The 20485-nt window shown below is 37.4% G+C and overlaps 1 protein-coding gene across 1 annotated transcript; it reads left to right on the top strand.

The window, feature by feature from the left end:
- Positions 1 to 4838, top strand: LOC138896263 (uncharacterized). Its single transcript, XM_070181059.1, has 10 exons — positions 1 to 273; positions 1295 to 1669; positions 1818 to 1918; positions 2113 to 2458; positions 3192 to 3416; positions 3518 to 3742; positions 3793 to 4123; positions 4236 to 4359; positions 4454 to 4621; positions 4721 to 4838. The coding sequence occupies exons 1-10, from the start codon at positions 1 to 3 to the stop codon at positions 4836 to 4838; spliced, it is 2286 nt and encodes a 761-aa protein (XP_070037160.1).
- The last annotated feature ends 15647 nt before the right edge of the window (positions 4839 to 20485 follow it).

The raw sequence follows: 20485 nt of genomic DNA on the forward strand, positions 1-20485 counted from the left end.
ATGGGCGTGATTGGACCCATTGCTCCCTACCATATGTATCCCGGTTCACATGGATTTCAAGCAAATGCTAGGTGCAAATATCATTCAGGTGTCCCATGGCATAGCACTGATGATTGTTGGACCCTGAAAAAGGCCATAGAAAGACTCATCGCTGAAAAGTTGATTGTGGTAACAAATGACGAGGACTCTCCTAATGTGATAAATAACTCGTTTCCAACACACAATGATGTTCATTTTAAGGGAATAATTGTTCGAGATCAAGAATACAAGCCGGTTAGTCGAGCAGAAATGACTGTGAGAACGATTTAAGAAGGGACAGGACTAGAAGTAAGTCCAAACCAAGATGTGCCATTGATTGTGAAAGGCGCCCAAAGCTCAGAGAAGGATACTTTATTTGTTCCAAAAATCTCTAGGTTGGAAGTCCGCTCTAGTGTTCCAAGCCCAAGGTTATATGTCCTGGGAGGCCACCCCATCATGAGGCAGAATCAAGGTGGTACAAAAGGTAAAACAGAGCCGATCATAATCAAACCTGTCATGCAACCCCGTGTGACAAACATGAAAACCATTCCTTGGAACTACAACAAAACTATGGTGACCTACAAAGGCAAAGAAATCATAGAAGAAATGGGGAAAACTGGAGGTTTGACTCGATCGGGGAGGTGTTACTCTCCAGAAGAGTTGAGGAAGGCCAAGCAAATCAGAGAAGGCCAAATTCCAATAAAGAAACCAGTCACTAAAATAGAGGTGGGAGAGTTTTTTAAAAAGACGAAAGTCCAGGATGCCCGTGTACTAATCAGTTGAGAAAGACTCCCGCTCAAATCTCTCTTCTATCTTTGGTCATACATCCAGAAGAGCATGCCCGTGTACTAATAAAGATCCTTAACGAGGCACATGTCTCAAAGAAGACTATAGTGAATTAGTTAGAGAAGATGGCCAACAGAATTTTTGAGGTGAACAGAATGTCCTTTACTGATGATGAACTCCCCTAGGAGGGAGCCACGCACAATAAGGCTTTAAACCTGACTATCAAATGTGAGGGACCCTACGTAAAGTGAGTCATGGTTGATGGAGGCTCGAGCGTAGATGTATGACCTCTATCTACCTTGCAAAGCATGAAGATCAAATACAGACATAATTCGACCTAGCAATGTTTGCATTCGGGCTTTTGATGGCTCATCGAGAGACAGCATTTGGGAAATCAACCTCACCATCACAATTGGGCCGATTGATTTTAAATTATATTCCAAGTAGTGGACATGGAAATTTGTTATAACTTTCGTCCACCTTGCATCAGATGCTCAAGTTCGAACATGACAGGCAAGGAATCATTGTTCACGGAGAAGATGAGTCATTCATTTACAAAGACCGGTTGATCCCGTGTATTGAGGCCAAGGAAGGGTGTGAGTCCATTATCTATCAGGATTTTGAAGTGGTCACTGTGGACCATGTTGAAGAAGGAAAGCCCATTCTGCATCCTCGTCTTTCCGCCACATCTATAATGGTGGCTGCACTTATGCTAAGACAGGGTTATGAGACAGGAAAAGGCTTGGGGCGTCATTGCAAGGAATTTTGGAACCCATTTCTCCCTTTGGTAACAAGGGTACTTTTGGTTTATATTTCAGGAGAAGACAAGCAGATGAAGACAAAGCCAAGCATCGCAAAAGCATGGGTGGGTCTTGTAGAAACTAATCCCTCACATTTTCTACACTTTTGTCAAGCCATGACTCCAAGAGGGTCAAAATTCCTCGGCGCATGAAAACATTGATGAAATTTGCCATGGCCTCAGTAAGATGTTTTTTGAAGTGAATATGATCCAGGCTGGTGAAGGCACTAGTCGTGCCGATATGCAACTAATTGGCCCAGATACCATGCTCAACAACTGGGAAGCAACTCATCTCCGTACAAGTAAAGAGTCTTGGTAGTTTGCTTTTGCAACTTCTTTTTTGTATTTGGGTTACTTTCAGGGTTGTAATCCAAACATCTCAATATGATTATTTTGTTTTGATGTTAACCCTTCTATCCTTTCAAAATCAATGAAATTTAGTTCAGTTTCGTATTAAGTTCGGTATCTTTTCCTTTTTTCCTATTCCTGTCATTTTGTTTCTATTTCAGTCTTGTTAATGCTGGCTTTAATAACATGACATGCATGCGAAATTCACGCTCAGATCTTAAAAAGCTATCAAATTTCAAAATAATGCATCAAGAGGTTGAATATGATGAAGATGGGGTTGTTGAGGAAATAAAAAGAGAATTGGAACAATTTGAAAATAAGCCTAAGCCCAACCTCAATGAAACTAAGCTGATTAATATCGGAAGTCGTGAAGAAGTTAGAGAAATAAAGATAAGCATTCACACTGAACAAAAATCCAGAGATGCCTTGATTCAACTTTTATTTGAATATAGAGATGTATTTTCTTGGTCTTATGATGATATGCCGGATTTAAGTGCTGATCTAATGGTTCATAAGTTTTCCACATATCCTGACTCTCTACCAGTCCAACAAAAGGACCGAAAATTTTAAGCGGACATGAGTGATAAAATCAAAGAGGAAATTATGAAGTAATTGAGCGCTAATGCGGTCAGAGCCATCTGATACACTACATGGGTGGAAAATATTGTGCATGTGCCGAAGAAGGATGGAAAAAATAGAGTCTGTGTCGACTACAAATATTTGAACAAAGCAAGTCCGAAGGATAATTTTCCTGTAGCAAACATCCACATACTTGTATATAATTTTCCTCTAGCACTCCATGGGGTACCTATTGTTACAGGGTCATGCCATTCGATTTGAAGAATGTAGGGAAAACTTACATGAGGGCCATGACCACTATTTTCCATGACATGATGCACAAAGAGATTGAAGTATATGTTGATGATATCATCATAAAGTCAAAGACATAGGCTGATCATGTGCGCGATTTTAAAAAGTTCTTTGAACGACTACGAAGGTATGACCTTAAGCTCAATCCAGCCAAGTATGAACTTGGGGTTTCGTCTGGGAAGCTCCTCAGTTTTATAGTCAGTCGGAGAGGCATCGAATTAGATCCATCTAAGATAAAGTCCATTTGGGATCTGCCACCCCCGAAGAGCAAAACTAAAGTTATGAGTTTGCTCGCGAGATTGAATTACGTCAGTAGGTTCATTGCTCAGCTCACAACCACGTGTAACCCCATCTTTAAGTTGCTGAAAAGGATGCTGCTATCAAGTGGATGGATGATTGCCAAAAAGCTTTTGACATGATCAAAGATTATCTGTCAAAACCCCCCGTACTGGTCCCACCTGAACCTGGTAGGACTTTGTTTTTATATTTATCGGTGATGGATAATTCCTTTGGATGTGTACTGGGACAACATAATGCGACATGCAAAAAAGAGCATGCAATCTATTATTTGAGCAAGAAGTTCACCAATTATGAGGTTAAGTATACCCTTTTAGAAAGGACATGTTGTGCCTTGACTTGGGTCGCTCAGAAGCTGAGGCATTATCTTTTGGCTTACACTACATATCTCATATATAGAATGGATCCTTTGAAGTACATCTTCCAAAAGCCAATGTCCACGAGCAGGATCGTAAAATGGCAAATTCTGCTCATAGAGTTCGACATCATCTATGTCACTTGCACCGCAATGAAAGCCCGTGCTTTAGAAGATCAAGGCAAATGGGAGACTCAGGACCTCAAGCTTATTCCATAAAGAAAATATGTGCAAGACCGAAGAAAAAGATTCAAGTCCATCAAGTTCAGGTATATTCCTAGGTTTCACAACGAGCTATATGATGCATTGGCTACTTTAGCTTCGATGCTCCCTCATGGAAATCCAAGTTCAGAATCAACACGGTTACTACAATATAATTGAGATAGAACCAGATGGTGAACTATGGTATCATGACATAAAACGATTCCTGAAAGCAAGGGAATACTCGGAGCATGCCAAGGGAGATAAAAAAAGAACTATAAGGAGGATCGCCGGTGGTTTCTTCCTGAACAGGGAAATCCTGTACAAAAGGACCCTAGATTTGAACTTGTTGAGATGCATAGATGCCATAGAAGCTAAGCGGATCATGAGTGAAGTGCATTCGGGGGTATTTAGGCCTCACATGAATGGATACGTTTTTGGCGAAGAAGGTTCTGCGGGCAGGGTATTATTGGCTTACTATGGAGTGAGATTGCTTCAGTTTTGTTCGCAAGTGTCACCAATGCTAGATTCATGGCAACCTGATTCACTCGCCTCCATCAGAGTTGCATCTTATGTCTTCTCCTTGGCCTTTCGTTGCTTGTGGAATGGATGTTATTGGGCTAATCGAGCCAAAGGCTTCAAACGGGTCTAGATTCATCTTGGTCGCCATTGATTACTGCACCAAGTAGGTGGAGGCAGTTACTTTCAAAGCAGTCACCAAGAAAGCAGTGGTAGACTTCGTTTATTCCAACATCATCTGTCGTTTTGATATCCCATAGACCATTATCACTAAATGCGTCCAATCTAAATAGTCATCTGATGAAGGAGGTATGCGAGCAATATAAAATTATGCATCACCATTATATCCCTTATCGACCAAAAGCCAATGGAGCCGTTGAAATGGCAAACAAGAACATCAAGAAGATTCTTAGGAAGATGATCCAAGGGTACATGCAATGGCATGAAAAGTTGCCTTTTGCTCTTTTGGGATACCGCACGACTGCTCGCACATCTGTTGGTACAACTCCTTATCTGTTGGTATACAGAATGGAAGCTGTAATATCAGCCGAAGTCAAAATTCCCTCTCTCCGGATCAGTGTGGAATCGGAGATTAAAGATACAGAATATGTAAAGACCTTGTTTGGAATAACTGATGCTGATTGATAAAAAATGGCTAGCAGCAGTATGTTTCGGTCAATTATACCAGCAAAGAATGGTACGCACTTACAACAATAAATTGCGTCCACGACACTTTGAGGTAGGCCAACTCATTTTGAAACACATTCCACACCAAGTAGAAGTTAAAGGAAAGTTCGCCCCAAATTGGCAAAGACCCTACATCATCAAGAAAGTACTACCAAAAGGGGCCTTGCACTTGGTAGATGAAGAAGGACGGGTACCAGACATGACAATTAATGCAAATGCAGTCAAAATATATTATGTTTAATATATACCCACTGCAGAACTTTCACGTATTATTTTCTCAGATCGAGATGACGAAGGCTATTATTGGTCACTATCCCAAATAGGTGTCACCCTTTTGTTAACCCTTTTGAGTCGTATTTTTCTTCTTTGTTTTCCCTTTTTTGGAACTTGTGTACTTGTAAAAGCAAAAAGGAAAAAAATAGAGTAAACAAAAAGAAGAAAGAAAAAAAAGGAAAAAAATCAAACAACAAATCTTCTGAGTCGGTGAACTATGTTCGACTTGATTCCGAAAGGATACGTAGGTAGCCTTACCCTGGGTTCGGTCCCATTATAACAAAAAATCCATATCCCCAACACTCCAAAACTGGGGCAGAAGATTGCTTTATTTGTTACGGTCTCTCCGTAAACATAGTTCCCAAAAATTGTAATTCATTTCAAGGATCTTTTTGCCTTTTCCCGTTAAGACCTTCTAATCGATCTCTGAGAATGTTGAAGTCACCATGACAAGATTTTGAACAACCTACCGCATACAGTATCTTAGTCAAGGGCGGCAAAAAAAAAACAAGAAAAAAAAAATGAGAGAGTCTCATCGGTGAAAACCCGTATGGGCACTGTAAGGCGACAGTAAGCAGAGAAATGAGAGATTCTTATTGGTTAAAACCCATATGGGCACCATAAGCCGACGGTGAGTCGAGAAATAAGAGAGGTTAGTTACCGAAAACTCCGCAAAGGGCGCTTCTGGCCGAATAAGGGTCTTCGGTACTCCGGCCTGAGAACAACCAGGAACTCGGTTTCAAGATGAACATTTGCGACGAATTTTGAGAATTAGACAGCTCAGATGGATCAGGCGTCCAGTCCAAAATGAATGTTATTATTCATTGAAGTCAGTACATACCTCCAGATAAGTCTCCCTATTTATCCCCCCGAGAGGGACACCTTTTGTTTAGACACAATTCCTTTTTCGCTTTCAATTGCTCTTCTGCTTTTTCCCATAATTTTTATTTGAGCCCCTTTTGGTATAATCTTGCATTAGAAGTGAAGCAAAAAACTGGCTGCAAAACTGGCTACAGTTTTCCCATAGTACCGAGCACAATTTGGGGCATATACGATATTGACGAAGACACGAATCCATATGTGATCTCTTTTGATAAGGCGGACAAAATGTCTCAAAGAAACTAAATAAGGTCACCTAAGCAAGACTTGCTTTATGGGAAAAGTTGACAAGAACAAGACACAAACTGGTTCTGGGTGCAAGACAACTAAGTTTGATTTTAAAGGAAAATTGCCTTGCCTTAGGGACAAGGGTTAGCGGTGCCATGGACATCCGGGTATGAAACGACAGGGGGCAATGTCAGAAAGCCAAGGTCTCCAGAAAGTGATACAAAGTATCTGAGCACCTCGGTACCACACTGACAAAATCAGTTCTTCGACAGCGGAGTGGCCGTGAATTCAAACTACTCAGGGCATCAAGGCCACAAACCGACCACCACTTTGAAAACTCACAATTTTTCTTTATTTGAAGCAGGAACAAAGTAGTGCAGAATGGCGATTCTCAAAGGACGAATGTCACCAAAGGTAAGTTCCTCAAAATCTCCATTTTCCCTTTATTTTCAGCATATATCACTACTGTTCATGTCTCCCATTTCGTAGCTTAATCCAGGTAGAACCTTTTCGCCTATAGGGATCCAGCTCATATTTTCGGGTAGAAGTACTCTTCGCTCAGGCTGTTTTATATAGCTTAACCCGGGTAGAACCTTTTTGCATAGGGGATTCAACTCATATTTCCGGGTAGAAGTACTCTTCGCTCAAGCTATTTTACGTAGCTTAACTCGGGTAGAACCTTTTCACCTAGGGGGATCCAGCTCATATTTTCGAGTAGAAGTACTCTTCGCTCAGGCAGTTTTACGTAGCTTAACTAGGGTAAAACCTTTTCGCCTAGGGGGTCCAGCTCATATTTCCGAGTAGAAGTACTCTTCGCTCAGGCTGTTTTACGTAGCTAAACTAAGGTAGAACCTTTTCGCCTAGGGGGATCTAGCTCATATTTCCGGGTAGAAGTACTCTTCGCTCAGGCTGTTTAAGTAGCTTAACTCAGGTAGAACCTTTTCGCCTGGGGGGATCCAGCTCGTATTTTCGGGTAGAAGTACTCATCACTCAACCTGTTTTACGTAGCTTAACTCGGGTAGAACCTTTTTGCCTAGGGGGATCCAGCTCATATTTCCGAGTAGAAGTACTCTTCGCTGAGGCTGTTTTACATAGCTTAACTCAGGTAGAACCTTTTCACCTAGGGGGATTCAACACTTTATCCATAATATAGGGTGCCAACCCCTGGTTATATTTACTTTCGGTAATACAGGGTGCCAACCCCTGGTTACATTCCTTCTCAGTAATACATGGTACCAACCCTTGGTTACACTCTTTCCTAGTGATACAGGGCGCTAACCCCTGGTTATATTTCCTTTCAGTAATATAGGGCACCAACCCCTGGTTACATTTTCTTTCAGTAATATAGGGTACCAACCCCTGGTTACATTCCTTCTTAGAGATACAGGGCGTCAACCCCTAGTTGCATATCCTCTCTTAGCTAGTTTATATTACTGTCTCTGCCTGCCTTTCAATAAATTTGATAGTTTATAGCTCTCCCTGATAACTCACAAAATTTTCCTAATCTAAACTGGGGCAGAAAACTTTTGTTCATAAAATTTGTTCATCTTTGATGGCTTTGTAGGACCCTGCGGTAAAGCACAAATTATGGTGATTAAGGCTTGTAATTTTAGTTCTCATCAGAATAAAGAAGATTGTTGTTCATAAGATAGTTGGAGTTAGTTTCGATGATGCGTCAATAACTCCGCGTCTCAAGATTCATCTTCTCAATTTCTGATCAGGAAAGCAAGCAACTGAGATTGGGTCATAATCTTTTCTTCAAAGAGCCTCAAGATCCAAACAAAGGTCAACACAAGCGAGCAGGTCAATAATCAAGATTTGACTCCAGAAGACACAAAGATAGGAATTTTATAACTCTTAGCTTGCAGGCATATGTAGTTCTCTTCTCTTTTTCTTTTTATGTAAGCGGCAAGTGACAGTAACAACAACAACAACAACAACAACAACAACAGTCTTAACTCTAGTGTCTGGTAGTCCCAGCTATCAAATCTTTCTAGAACTATACTGACCTGATTCCTTTATAGCCAAGGATATGTATGCAACCTCTGAAGCAAGGTTCGGTCACCTTTTCAAAAATACTTTCATTAGAGTTATATGTGAGCAAAATTAGTCATGATATTCAAATATCTTTGCACAAAAATTCTTCACGTTCTCGAGCAAAGAGGGGCAGTTGTAAATGCCTAATTTTTACTTTTTCTTTTCTTCTACATTGTATTTTTTTCTTTTAGGATTATTATGTATAGGTTTTAGAATTAGATTATATTAAATAGTTTGTTAATGGGGTTTATATGGATTGGTTTTATCTTTTCAAAGCACAATTGGCCCAAAACATGGACCAAATTTACGGCTCAATTGCATTTGACCCGCCCAGCTCAAGACTCCAACCAGACGTGCCAAAACAGCGTCGTTTTGGTTAAGTGGCAGAGATTTAATCTTAGCCACACATCTTGACTTGATCCAGTGGTCTTAATTTAATCTTCACTTAGGTTATTTAAAGCCTAAAGAGGCCGAAAATTGCCCCCATATTCCCCCTTTATCTCTTTCTTTCTTCCTCTCTCTTCTCCCTTGTGTCGCCGCCCTCTGAACCATAACGCCGTCGGCTGTAAATTGCCACACGGCGGCGGCGCACTTCCAATCAACCCCAAAATTTCACCATCTCCTCCTCTCTTCCTCCTCTTTCTGCCAATCCCATTCAAATCCTTTAAATCCCTATCAATCTCACCAAATCTAAGTCTAAATCGTAACCCTAGCCACCACCCGTTGCCGTTCACCACCTCCAATCCCCACCAAAATTGCAACACTTCCTCCTCTTCTCTTCTTCTCTCTATATCTCCAACTCAAGTCCTCAAAAGTTTCACCACTGCCGACCTCCACCTCTACTGCCGTCCGCCAGTTACCAAATGCCCCGAACCTCTATTTTTGCTATTATCGACTCAAAGACCTTCGTTTCTTTTTGGCATGACGCCGAAACCCTTTCGTTTTAGCATCTGCCCGAAAGAAATATGTGTTTCGGAGTCGGACAGCCACCTCTTGGCATCCGTGTTCTCGTGGCTCGAACTTTTTCAAGCACGCTCGTTAGGTATAATCGTCGTCCCTTCACTCAATTTCTTATTTTTTTTTATATAAGTAGGTTAATTTCTAATTTTTCTGTTTTTGATTTATTGTTTGTTAACTAGAGTCTCAAGTTAGGTTTATTTAAATTAGTCATTTCTATTTAGCCTAGTTGTTTATTAGATTTTCATCGACCAAACTGATTTTAGTTTCGTCGAATCGTTTACTTAGTTAGTCGATACTTTAGTTGTTGAACGTCGTTGTCCGATTGTTAACGATGTTAGTCTAATTTCTGTTTTGAGCGTTAGCTTGTGAATTCAGTTGTTTGTTCTATATTAGTTTAAGTTTTAGTTCTATTTAAAGTCTTGTTTCTGTTTTGTCAATTCTTAGTTGTTTGAGTTTGATTTGGTTCAAAATCAATAGGGTGATATTGATGTTGTTAAAATCTGAAGTTTAGATAATTTTATCATAAAATCGGGTACTAGTAGCCTACTTTTTACTAGTAGGGTGGCTGAAATAATATTCTTTTCTCTTTGCTTCTGCTATAGCAAATTTTCAAGTTGTCCTTTCACCTTTTGGACAGACTTTGAATAGTAATTAGCACACAAAGTCAGTCCTTTTTGGACAGACTTTTGGTGAACCAAAATCTATCCGAAAAATGACTTTATTTCCCTATTTAAGGGAGTGCTCTTCCCACACTTGACACACACACTCTATGATACCTAGAAGACATCTTTTACACTCTAAAAAAACACATATCTTTGAGAAAGATCAGCACCTGAATACTAATAGTAAGCTGAAAATTATCAGCTTTGTGAGTGTTTCTTAGAGTGCAAAACCTTTAAGAAAAATAGAAAGATCCCTTAGGCAATTTGTGAAGTTGTTTAGCTACTAGTTTCTAGCATACTTGTTGGTTTTCTGGGTTCTTTTAACACTGAAGGGCTGATGTCTTAATTGTTGTTTTTGCTGCTATTCTTGCTGATCCTACTGTTGTACTTTTATTATTTTGCGACTCAGGTAACTCTTTAACCTTATGTTGCAGATATTTTCACATTAACAAGAAGATTTGAACTCATCTTGATTACTGGGAGAATATCCATCTAGATAAATGAATGCTAGATAGTTTTCTTGATTGTTTAAGTATATCTTGTTGGATACATATGTAAAAATGAATCCCTGAATGTTCAAATAGTCTTTATTCATGTGTAGCTGGACTTTATTATCTAATATAGTTTCAATGCATGTAAAATGAGATGTTTCAAGTAGGTTGTAATGTGTTTAACGACTGTTTTTGCACCTTGCATAATTCTGGCCAGTTTATGTTAGGCCATTCTTTAAAGAAAAGAACAAAAGAGTCATGCCTGAAAGCTTTAGTTTTATTATAATAAATTTTAGATTCTACATGTTACCATAGTTTATTGTGATAAATTTTAGATTCTACATGTGACCATTTCTGTAAAGACCTTTATTTGTTGTTAGAAAGTGGTTAAGTCATTAAACAAGTGGTTGAGGTTGCAAATTAATTGAAGGTTTTGGTTTAGAGTAAAATGGGCTAGACGCGTAATTTAGCCCAAGTGCTAATCTGCAGCTGATGGACATTGGGCTTTCAACTTGTGCCCATTCCAGAAGCCCAATAATAGGCCATGGTTCTTCCCAACAGGCCCAATGCCTTTTAAAAGTTTATTTAGCCATTTTTCTTTTTAACTCATTGCTGGCCCATTTTTACTTGAATTACTACTGGTCCATTTTCCTTTTAGTGATGTACTAGACTAACTTTTGTAAATTGATTTAAACCCATGTTTGCTCAAATAGATTAATTAAAAGTGGTACTTTCTCTTAGTAATAGTAATCTAATAATTTAATCACCTCTTAATTAATTAATTTATACGCTAGGCAAATAGTAGGCACGCTTTAACTTCAGGGAATCGCTTGCGTAGCGTGATGTTTAACATTCAATAAATTAATTGAATAATATCATACCTTACCCAATTTTAATTAATTTTTAATTTAATTATTTTCCATAATTGCGGATTCACTTGCGTAGCGCGATAGTAACTTTTTAATAAATTTCAAAATTAATTTCTTTGAATTTCGTAATTTTCTCCAAAAGTAATAACGTACTAATAATCGTTGTCTTGACTACAGATTCGCTTGCGTAGCGCGGGTATGACAAAAACCAATAAAATGTCTCGGTCACAAATCCGCTTACGTGGTGCGGTTAGAAAAATTTTATTCAAATATTTCTTTAATAATTTTAATAATTAAAAGCGGATAGATAAAATATGAAAATCCAATAAAACACAGTTTGTCCAAAATTAATTCAAGCCATTTTTAGTCAATAAAGCGACCGTGCTAGAACCACGGTACTAGAAGAATGCCTTACACCTTCTTCACAGTCAACAGAGTTCCTTACCCGAATTTTATTTTCGCGGACCGTTAATAATAGAGGCAAGCCTTCTTTTGACTAGGGATTCAAATAAACGGTGACTTGGAACACCAAAAAATCAATTCCAAGTGGCGACTATGTAAGTAAAATAATCTCTATTTCAAATTATCACTTTAATTAAAAAACTCTTTAACCCACAACTATCCATAACATATATATCTTTTTGGGATAAAAAGGGGTGTGACTAGATTTAGCAGAGATTTTAATGGAAACATATTCGATCATCTTAAGGGAAAGGATAAAAGGCTTAGATGACATTAGGCCATAGATGAATCTAGGATTTAAACTTTATGGGTTTGGTATAATTATTTTTTAAGTCACTGGGTTCTAAATTCTTTAATGTGTCAATATTCATTGGATTTTTTAGTACAAATACAAGGTTTAAACAAAAGCTATTGGATTCGGCTGAACCCGCAACTAATACCGTGGCTCTGCCCATGATTGGGCCAGAAAATGTAGCATGAGTTAGTGCAGGAAATTACACTCAATGACTTTAAAAATGAATGGTCTTGACTTTCTGATTTCCTCTTGTTCCATAGTCCAATTTTTAAGGTCAAAAGTCAAAAGTGTTGCTTATGGTGCAAGCAAGGAACATCCCTTGTTAAACTTAAAGCTCTGCCATTAAGACAAACGGGGTCAAAAAAAATCAAGGCACCAAAGTGTCTTATTTGTGCAAATCACTCGAGTTAGTGGCTACATAGCCCCTTCATCCTATTGAAAAACTTAGTTGGGCTGGTTATGATTAAAGCCTTCTCCATAAACTCCCATTGGCACAACCAAATGGATATTGTAGACTATTAAATACCAATGCATTTCATACATCATTGAAGGTGATAATAATCCATCAACAAAATGGTGATCATAAAAAGACTAGTTTCGAAAGCACAAGACCTTCAAATGCATCAAAATCCTCCTAATAAAAAATATATTCCTGACCAGTATTACCCAAATAAATACATAACATTTGTCTTTATATGCATTGGTATTACTAAATTCTAGTTCATTAATATATATGTACACCTTAATCTATCGTTTAACCATAGTAAATTAATATTATAATTTAATCTAAACACGTGTAGATGGCCCGTTTCATACTAATTGCTTCATACATTATTTACATGAATTTAGGAACAAAATTTCTAACATAGATATATTCCGTGGTTATCAAATGGTACAATATTGTGTGGTTATCAAAGTGTACATTCTTTGCATCAATGAGAGATACTATTTACTATTGACAAGAGGCAAGACTGAGATTACCTTTTTTACTGATAAAAATTGACTATACAAATCTGGATAACAAACAGACACAGACCATAGTATTTTTGCAGTAAATGTTACTCATATTCTTTTAGCTGAATAACAAAAGTAAATTTCTTTTTTACCATCCCTTTTCCCTTGGTGTTTAGTCAAATTCATTTCTAATAATCCTGTTACTTTTGCATTCTTGCTTTGATCTTCATTCGTTGCGCAGCCACTCGTAAATGTGGAAATTATTCGATCTCTCTGCCCGTTGTCCCCGTATGCAGTGGTGAAGCCAGAAAATTCAATTAGGGTGTTCAAAATTTGAACACTCTTTGCCAGTGGGCTATGCAAGGATGTTCAAAGTCTATTTTTTTTTAATCAATAACAAGTATTCCCTCCGTTTCAAATTAGATGAGGTACTTTCTTTTTTAGTTTGTTCCAAAATAAACGACACATTTCTAAATTTGGAAATAATTCAACTTTAAACTCTTTATTTTACCCATTTTACCCTTAATGAGAAACTTTTATAACCACAAAAATGTCATGGCCCCACAAAACTTTTATCCCTTAAGCTTTTAAGATCACAAGTTTCAAAAGTATTCTTTTTTTCTTAAACTCCGTGCCGAGTCAAATTACCTTATCTAAATTGAAACGGAGGGAGTAATATTTTACCTTACACATAGTATAAATTTTCGGTGAAGGGTGTTCAGTTGACAAGCCTTGGGTCAACATAGCTTCGCCCCTGCCGTAGTATCACATGATACCGCTTTGTTGAAATTTTTTATTTAATATATTTGTATAAACAATAATATAATACCCCAATATTTTAAGTGAGGATATATTGGACATTTAAAAAATAATTTAAGTCCAAAGAAAGGGAAAAAAAGAACAAATTAAACTAATAAAACAAAAAGAAGAAAACCTAGTCAAATTAAAAGAAGGGACAAAGTCCACCGGAACTAAAAGAAAAGGGAAAAGGGAAAAAGGGGAACGCAGCAAGCTGCGGCTAAGACAAACAGACGCAAAAGGGGGTTGAAAAATAAGAGGAAATCCCCTTTAGCCAACGCACAACAGGGAAAAAGGAAAAGGGAAATTTTTTTTCTGGTGTTGCCTCGTGCAAAATACTGTTTTTATTCAAACCATTGGCATATAATCTTTAGTCTCAGCGATAAGCCCAAGGTAATTACATATATTTTCTTTCTTTTGAAACAGTAGTAATTTATATACATGATTCCTCGCGAGACTAAGTAATTATAATATGGGATTTGATTCTGAGTAAGAAGAGGAGGCTAGGGAACTTAGAGAAATCTATAAGCCTTTTCATGAATTAAGCGGGTATATTAGATGAATAAGCTAAAAAGTTATTGATTATGAACTAGTTGAATTACTCATAGTATGTGTAAATATAATTCAGTAAATTATGGTCAAACATGAACCTCTGAGGGTTAATATATATATATATATATATATATATATATATTAGTTATGAATTAGTTTAAACTAGAAAATTGACACGAAATTAATATGACGTGATTATAGATTGATCGGAGGAAGTTGTACGGATCGCTCGAGGTGACGAGTTTGGGATTTGACACGAGTACTGTGAGTAGTAATCCTACCGCAATTTGTATTTTTATAATTTGCACGATTTACACATGATTTTTAATATGAATATATTATCGATTATTTGGAGTTGCATGTGGGACAAGTCTTTTACTCGATATGATACCGAAATAGTTATTTGAGATGATTACCGTTATTTTAAATATTCTTGTTGTCACTAGATATGTTTTACCGTTACTTGAATTTACTGGTATCGAAATAAAATTACATGATTTGATAAGAACCGATAATGCCCTATATTGTTTTAAAATATTTTCCTATGAGTATATGTGGATTTCAGAGACAAGTTGTCACGACCCGAAATTCTCACCGTCGGGACCGTGATGGCGCCTAACATTTCACTTGTTAGGCAAGCCAACGTTAAAATAATTTATCCTTTTTAAAAATTTAAACTTAATTAATGAAGAAGAACTAATTTAACTGCAATGATACAAATATAAATGTGAAAGCTAAAACCGTAAAAAAATATCTGCTATAAATCTCTGAACCCGGTATCACAAGTGCACGAACTTGTAAAGTAATACATACAAGGGTCTGAAATAAATACAAAGTTGTCTGAATGAAAATACATAGCTAAATAAAAATTAAAACGGGGACTTCAGGAGCTACGGGCGATGAGTAGTTGTACCTCAAGTCTCCGCGGGCAATCCAATCCGAGCTCTCTAGTAGCCGCCGCTGGGACCATCTCTAAAATTTGCACAGTGTGCAGAGTGTAGTATCAGTACAACCGATCCTATGTACTGGTAAGTTCCGAGCCTAACCTCGACGAAGTAGTGACGAGGCTAAGACGGGTCACCTACACTACAACCTGAATGCAATATATAATAATGACAGAAAAATGGGAATACTGAACAGAATTAAACAGCCAACTGAAAATAATAACCACAGCCTCAAGAATAAACCAGTGTCGTCCAAAATCACCAATCTTTAATAATTCAGATACAAATACCAAAGAGAAAACCAACACAGCTCATGAAATGGAAATATATAGATTGTTGCGGCGCGCAATCCGATCCCATCGTACATCTCATACTCCTCCCTTATTTCCTCATAATAGCATAAACAATAGTGAATATAAATAAAAGTATTGCGGCGTGCAACCCGATCCCACCATATCACAATAACACAATCATAGTTCACCCTTATGCCCCCAAACAATCCACCCTTATTACACATATTACGGCGTGCAACCCAATTCTACCGTATCACAATAACACAATCATAGTTCACCCTTATGCCACCAAACAACCCACCCTTATTACACCTGTTGCGGCATGTAACCCGATCCCACCGTATCAACATCAAGTGCTCAGTATATACAGTAAATTCACAAATCAAATCACGGAAGCCCTCCACAATACTTAAACACCAAACCGAAACAAATAGGAAATTTGTATTTCATTAAAGTTTACATAAGTATTACTATAAAGCAAGACCAATTCAGAGTATACAACAAAAGGTACTGTTGATACCCAAATTTTTCCTCATATATATATATATATATATATATATATATATATATATATATATATATATATATATATATATATATATATATATATATATATATATATAGTGCATATGCATCATCATTTGATTTATAAGCATACACAAGTATTTGTTTTATAATTATTCATGATTTTAAAGACTTTAAACCAATTTATTTATGCATTTTTATTGTATAAATATCCAATAATTATCCTCTAAATTATTTTATGATGATTTAATTATCTAAGCTTATCATTTACACCAGCATGAGGTTTTAAATATTTTTTAGTGCATTTCATATTGTAAGGCTAAATTGTATATTTTTGTAATAATAGCCCACATGCATATATAATTACATTATTTATGCAGAAAATAACTTTTTATATTTTTACAATATTAAGTATTTATTTTTAATTATTTTAGTACACAAATAATATTTTTGTTATTTATTAATTACTTTTACAAATTACTTTTGATAAATATTGTGTATTTAAATAACAGCCCCACTTTTAAACCAATCTCGGACCAAATAAAGGCCCAAAACCCTCAAAACCTAGCCCAAATACCCCAGACCAAATCGAAATGACCCAACCCTCTAAACCCGGCTAGAAACCTATTCGAAACAACCCGACCCAACCCCTTTTAAATCCTGGCCGTTGATATCTAAGATCAACGGTCCACATCTAATCCGCCTCTTTAATTAACCCATCACCCCCAAACTCTAATCATTCCCCTCCAATCCGCCGCCCTCACACTCTCTTAACCCCCCCTCTTCTTCTCCAACTAAACCCTAATCGCCGCCCCCCCTAAAACCTTCTCCTAATCCCACTGAATATGGGATTCGATTGCCATTTCTTGCCATATCCGACCCCATTTTGATACTGGTTGTTCTCCTATGGTATTACCTAAGTTCTTGCCTAAACATGGCGAGTAAATCTCCTCTGAAATCGAACCAAAATGGTTCAAATCTCTGATTTTGAACGCTATTCTGTCTATATACGTTCATACTACTGTGTGAGTTTAATTTTTATTTAGATTCTATCAGTTTTCACTTTTCCTAAAAATCTAGGGTTTACAGATTTCTCCTTTAAATTGATTTTTAGACCGATTTGTATGTTTATTTACCTTATTTGTTGCTTAAATTACTCTCTTTCCCTTGTTTACTGTTCGATTTTTACTACTATATAAACCCCTCCCCCATTCCCTTTTAGATAGATACTGAATCACTAAAATTTCCACTGAAAAACTAAGGTTTTTTTGTGTGTTCGTTTATCCTCTTGTTCTATTTTGGCTCTTGGCCGGCTGAAAGCCAAGGCCACCGGATTTCCTATTTTCCGACCTTCCTTGGGTGTGAGCATTGCCCTGGGTTCTTTGAAACCCTTGGGGAACTTGACGCATCTGAGATTCTGGGTCATATTGCTGTTCTTTTCTTGTTTGTCTACCTGTTGAGCAATAACTGGTTAGTTCTCAACCTTCGCAATTTTCATTCCATTATGTTCTAATTAGCATATCCATGTTTTTGAAATTGCATGACTTGATGTAATTTCTCGACTCTGTTTATGTGTGATTCTATTACGATGTGAACCTCTCTATCATTGACTCATGCCTACACTGTTAGTCCTAAAAAAAATGTATTTGTATTTAACTTAGGCAATTTGGACAGTTTGAAGCATGTTTAGCCTAATGTATTGGTAATTGAGTATTTGCCTTGGCTACATGGCCTCATTATGTTTTCCTTCCTTGTTCTGGATCTCTAAAGTGACTAATTTACACCCATGATATGCCCTAATCTGCATTAAACCCTCACTCTAGCTGTAAGTTCGCTCCTATGACTATGTTTGTCACTTAGTATGTTCTTACCCTGCAAATTTTGTACCCCTAACAGCCAATTATCTTAGACTAGTCTTTCCTCATGTGTTTCCCCTATAATATGTGATTCTATTTGCCTTGACGATAAAAGTTGTATTGTTTAATCTCTGTGTTTAGCATAGTTTGATCCTTTAGGTTTGAACTTGTTGATTTAGTGATAACTGTTTGTCTTGCTGGCCTAATGTCTCTTTGCTCATTAACTTTGTAATCCCAGAGGTTTAAGACTCCTTGCCTCTTACAAATATACCCTGCCCCAATGTGTTATGTGACAACTTGCAGCATCAACTAGTTTCTTGAACTTATGCACCCTCTGTGTTGATATGTCCATTATGTGATCACTTTGTAGTGTTTGACTCCAAAAAATGTAAATGCACTTTTCTAAACCTTGTTGTTTTGCTACTATTTTCATTGGTTGTTTCCCTGTTCTAAGTTTCTAATTCTTGGCCGGCTGAAGGCCAAGGCCTCCTAAAACCTCTCCATTAACCTCCCTAGTGTGAGTACTGCTCGGGGTCCACTTTGAGACCCTTGTGAACTCTGACACACTAGGGCCTAAGGTTCTTGGCCACTTTCTTCTTGACTGCTCAATTTTGTCCCTCTCTATGACTACTGAATAAGCTAATTGGCTTGTGTAAATGACTGTTTTCTGAATCTTTTGATCAACTATGGCTGTTGGGTATCATCCAAGTTCTCTTGTGGTTTCTGGGCTGTGTTGAAACCTGTATGGATACAAAACTGAAGGCCTGGCTGGGCTGGGTACACTTTGGGCCTGTCTTAGGCTCACTACAGTTATTTGTATCGTTTTTTGTAATTTTATTCAGTAAGGGGCTTGTAATAATTCTATAATAACAATTGGGGTATTAGTAAAAATTGGAAAAATGGGGGGTTTATCTTAATACTTGCAGTGAAATGGGTAGAGATCCTGCCTATAAGTGCTCTACTTTGCTCAAATGTGTTATTATGCTCAAATGTGTTCAGTTATTATGTATTAGAAATCCTGCCTATATGTTCTCTACTTTGCTCAAATGTGTTATGCTTTTACCTGTTAGAAACTATGCCTATAGGAAATTAAATGACCAATGTCTCAATGTGCATTACAGCATACTCATTAGGCGCTATAGGATTCTGTTAATTTACATTCTACCTAATCTATAATTTAAAAATCCTGCATATAGATCTTAATTATTGATTACAGAAATCATGCCTATAGGATCTAAAATCAGTCTTAATTATTGATTATAGAAATCATGCCTATAGGATCTAAAATCAGCCTTAATTGTGACTATAGAAATCATGCGTGTAGGATCTAAAATCAGTCTTAATTATTGATTTTCTTGCTCGTTTCCTTTAAGTGCTAATGTTGAACTTTCAACACTGTGTCATTGTCATTATTAGAAAGCATGCCTATAGGATCCAACTAAGCAATTCTGAATATTCTCATGCAATTATCATTGCTAATTACTACATAAATCACCTAGATATCATGCATATAGGTTTAACCTTTTATAACCTATATTGAGTAGGCAACTACGTAGTCACTTAGAAGTCGTTCTAAAATAGCATCTTGCTCTGAAACTGCCTGCACGCTTGAATCCCAAGGTCACATAGAAACCATGTCTATAGGGCTTAATGGCTTTAACGTGTCTCAATTCTGAAATTATCAAACGCCTAATTTGTTTGCGTGCATTTGTTGTCTAAGTGTAGGGGGCTAACTTGAGCCCTTAATTGCCTTCACATGAACTCCAACTTGTTTTATATGTCGCCTAGTTTTATCATTTTGAGCAACCTAAGTTAAGTCTAGAACCACCCAAAATAGAGGTCCAAACGCCTCCTGGACCATAGACATGGGACGAGTAGTGCACGTATAAGGCACGGTTTAGAATCAACTAGTGCGCTTTAGGTAAAAACTCAAAGATAGTAATCGGGTAGTAGGAGATGATAGTCTGTGCCCGCTGAATAATACGAGTAACACCCCACCACGAGGGAGTTACGAAGTATTATTTATGTTGCACGAGGTGATCCTTTAGGCTAAAAAACTTAGGACCCCCTATCTCGTCTTAAAGTCAATTAATTGTGTTTATTTGTAGACATTTGATAATAATTGCCCAAACTTCTTGTCTTTCCCTCTTGTTTTGGACTAATTCATATAATTCGAGTTCTGCCGGGACCTACAGTTGTGGGCCTCGAGGAATGCCTAACACATTCTCCTCGAGGTAATTTGAGCCCTTACCCGATCTTTGGTGACGCAAACTGGTTAAACCAGAGTTATTTGCAAATAGGTGCCCTAACGAACCTCAAACCTGTTAGGTGGCGACTATCTATTTTAACACCCTTCCTTTAAAAGAGTTGTCACGTGTCGAAATCCGATTTTGCGAGAAAGAAGGGGTACGACAGGTACCGATAAACCAGCGTAAGCAAATAATAGGAGAAAATGAAACTATGGAAAGAACAATATCATGAACAAGAGGAAACAATGTCTAACAAGTAGCAATTAGGCATGGGAACA

This window comes from Nicotiana tomentosiformis, chromosome 7 (assembly GCF_000390325.3).
Source record: "Nicotiana tomentosiformis chromosome 7, ASM39032v3, whole genome shotgun sequence".
NCBI classification, from domain to species: Eukaryota; Viridiplantae; Streptophyta; class Magnoliopsida; order Solanales; family Solanaceae; genus Nicotiana; species Nicotiana tomentosiformis.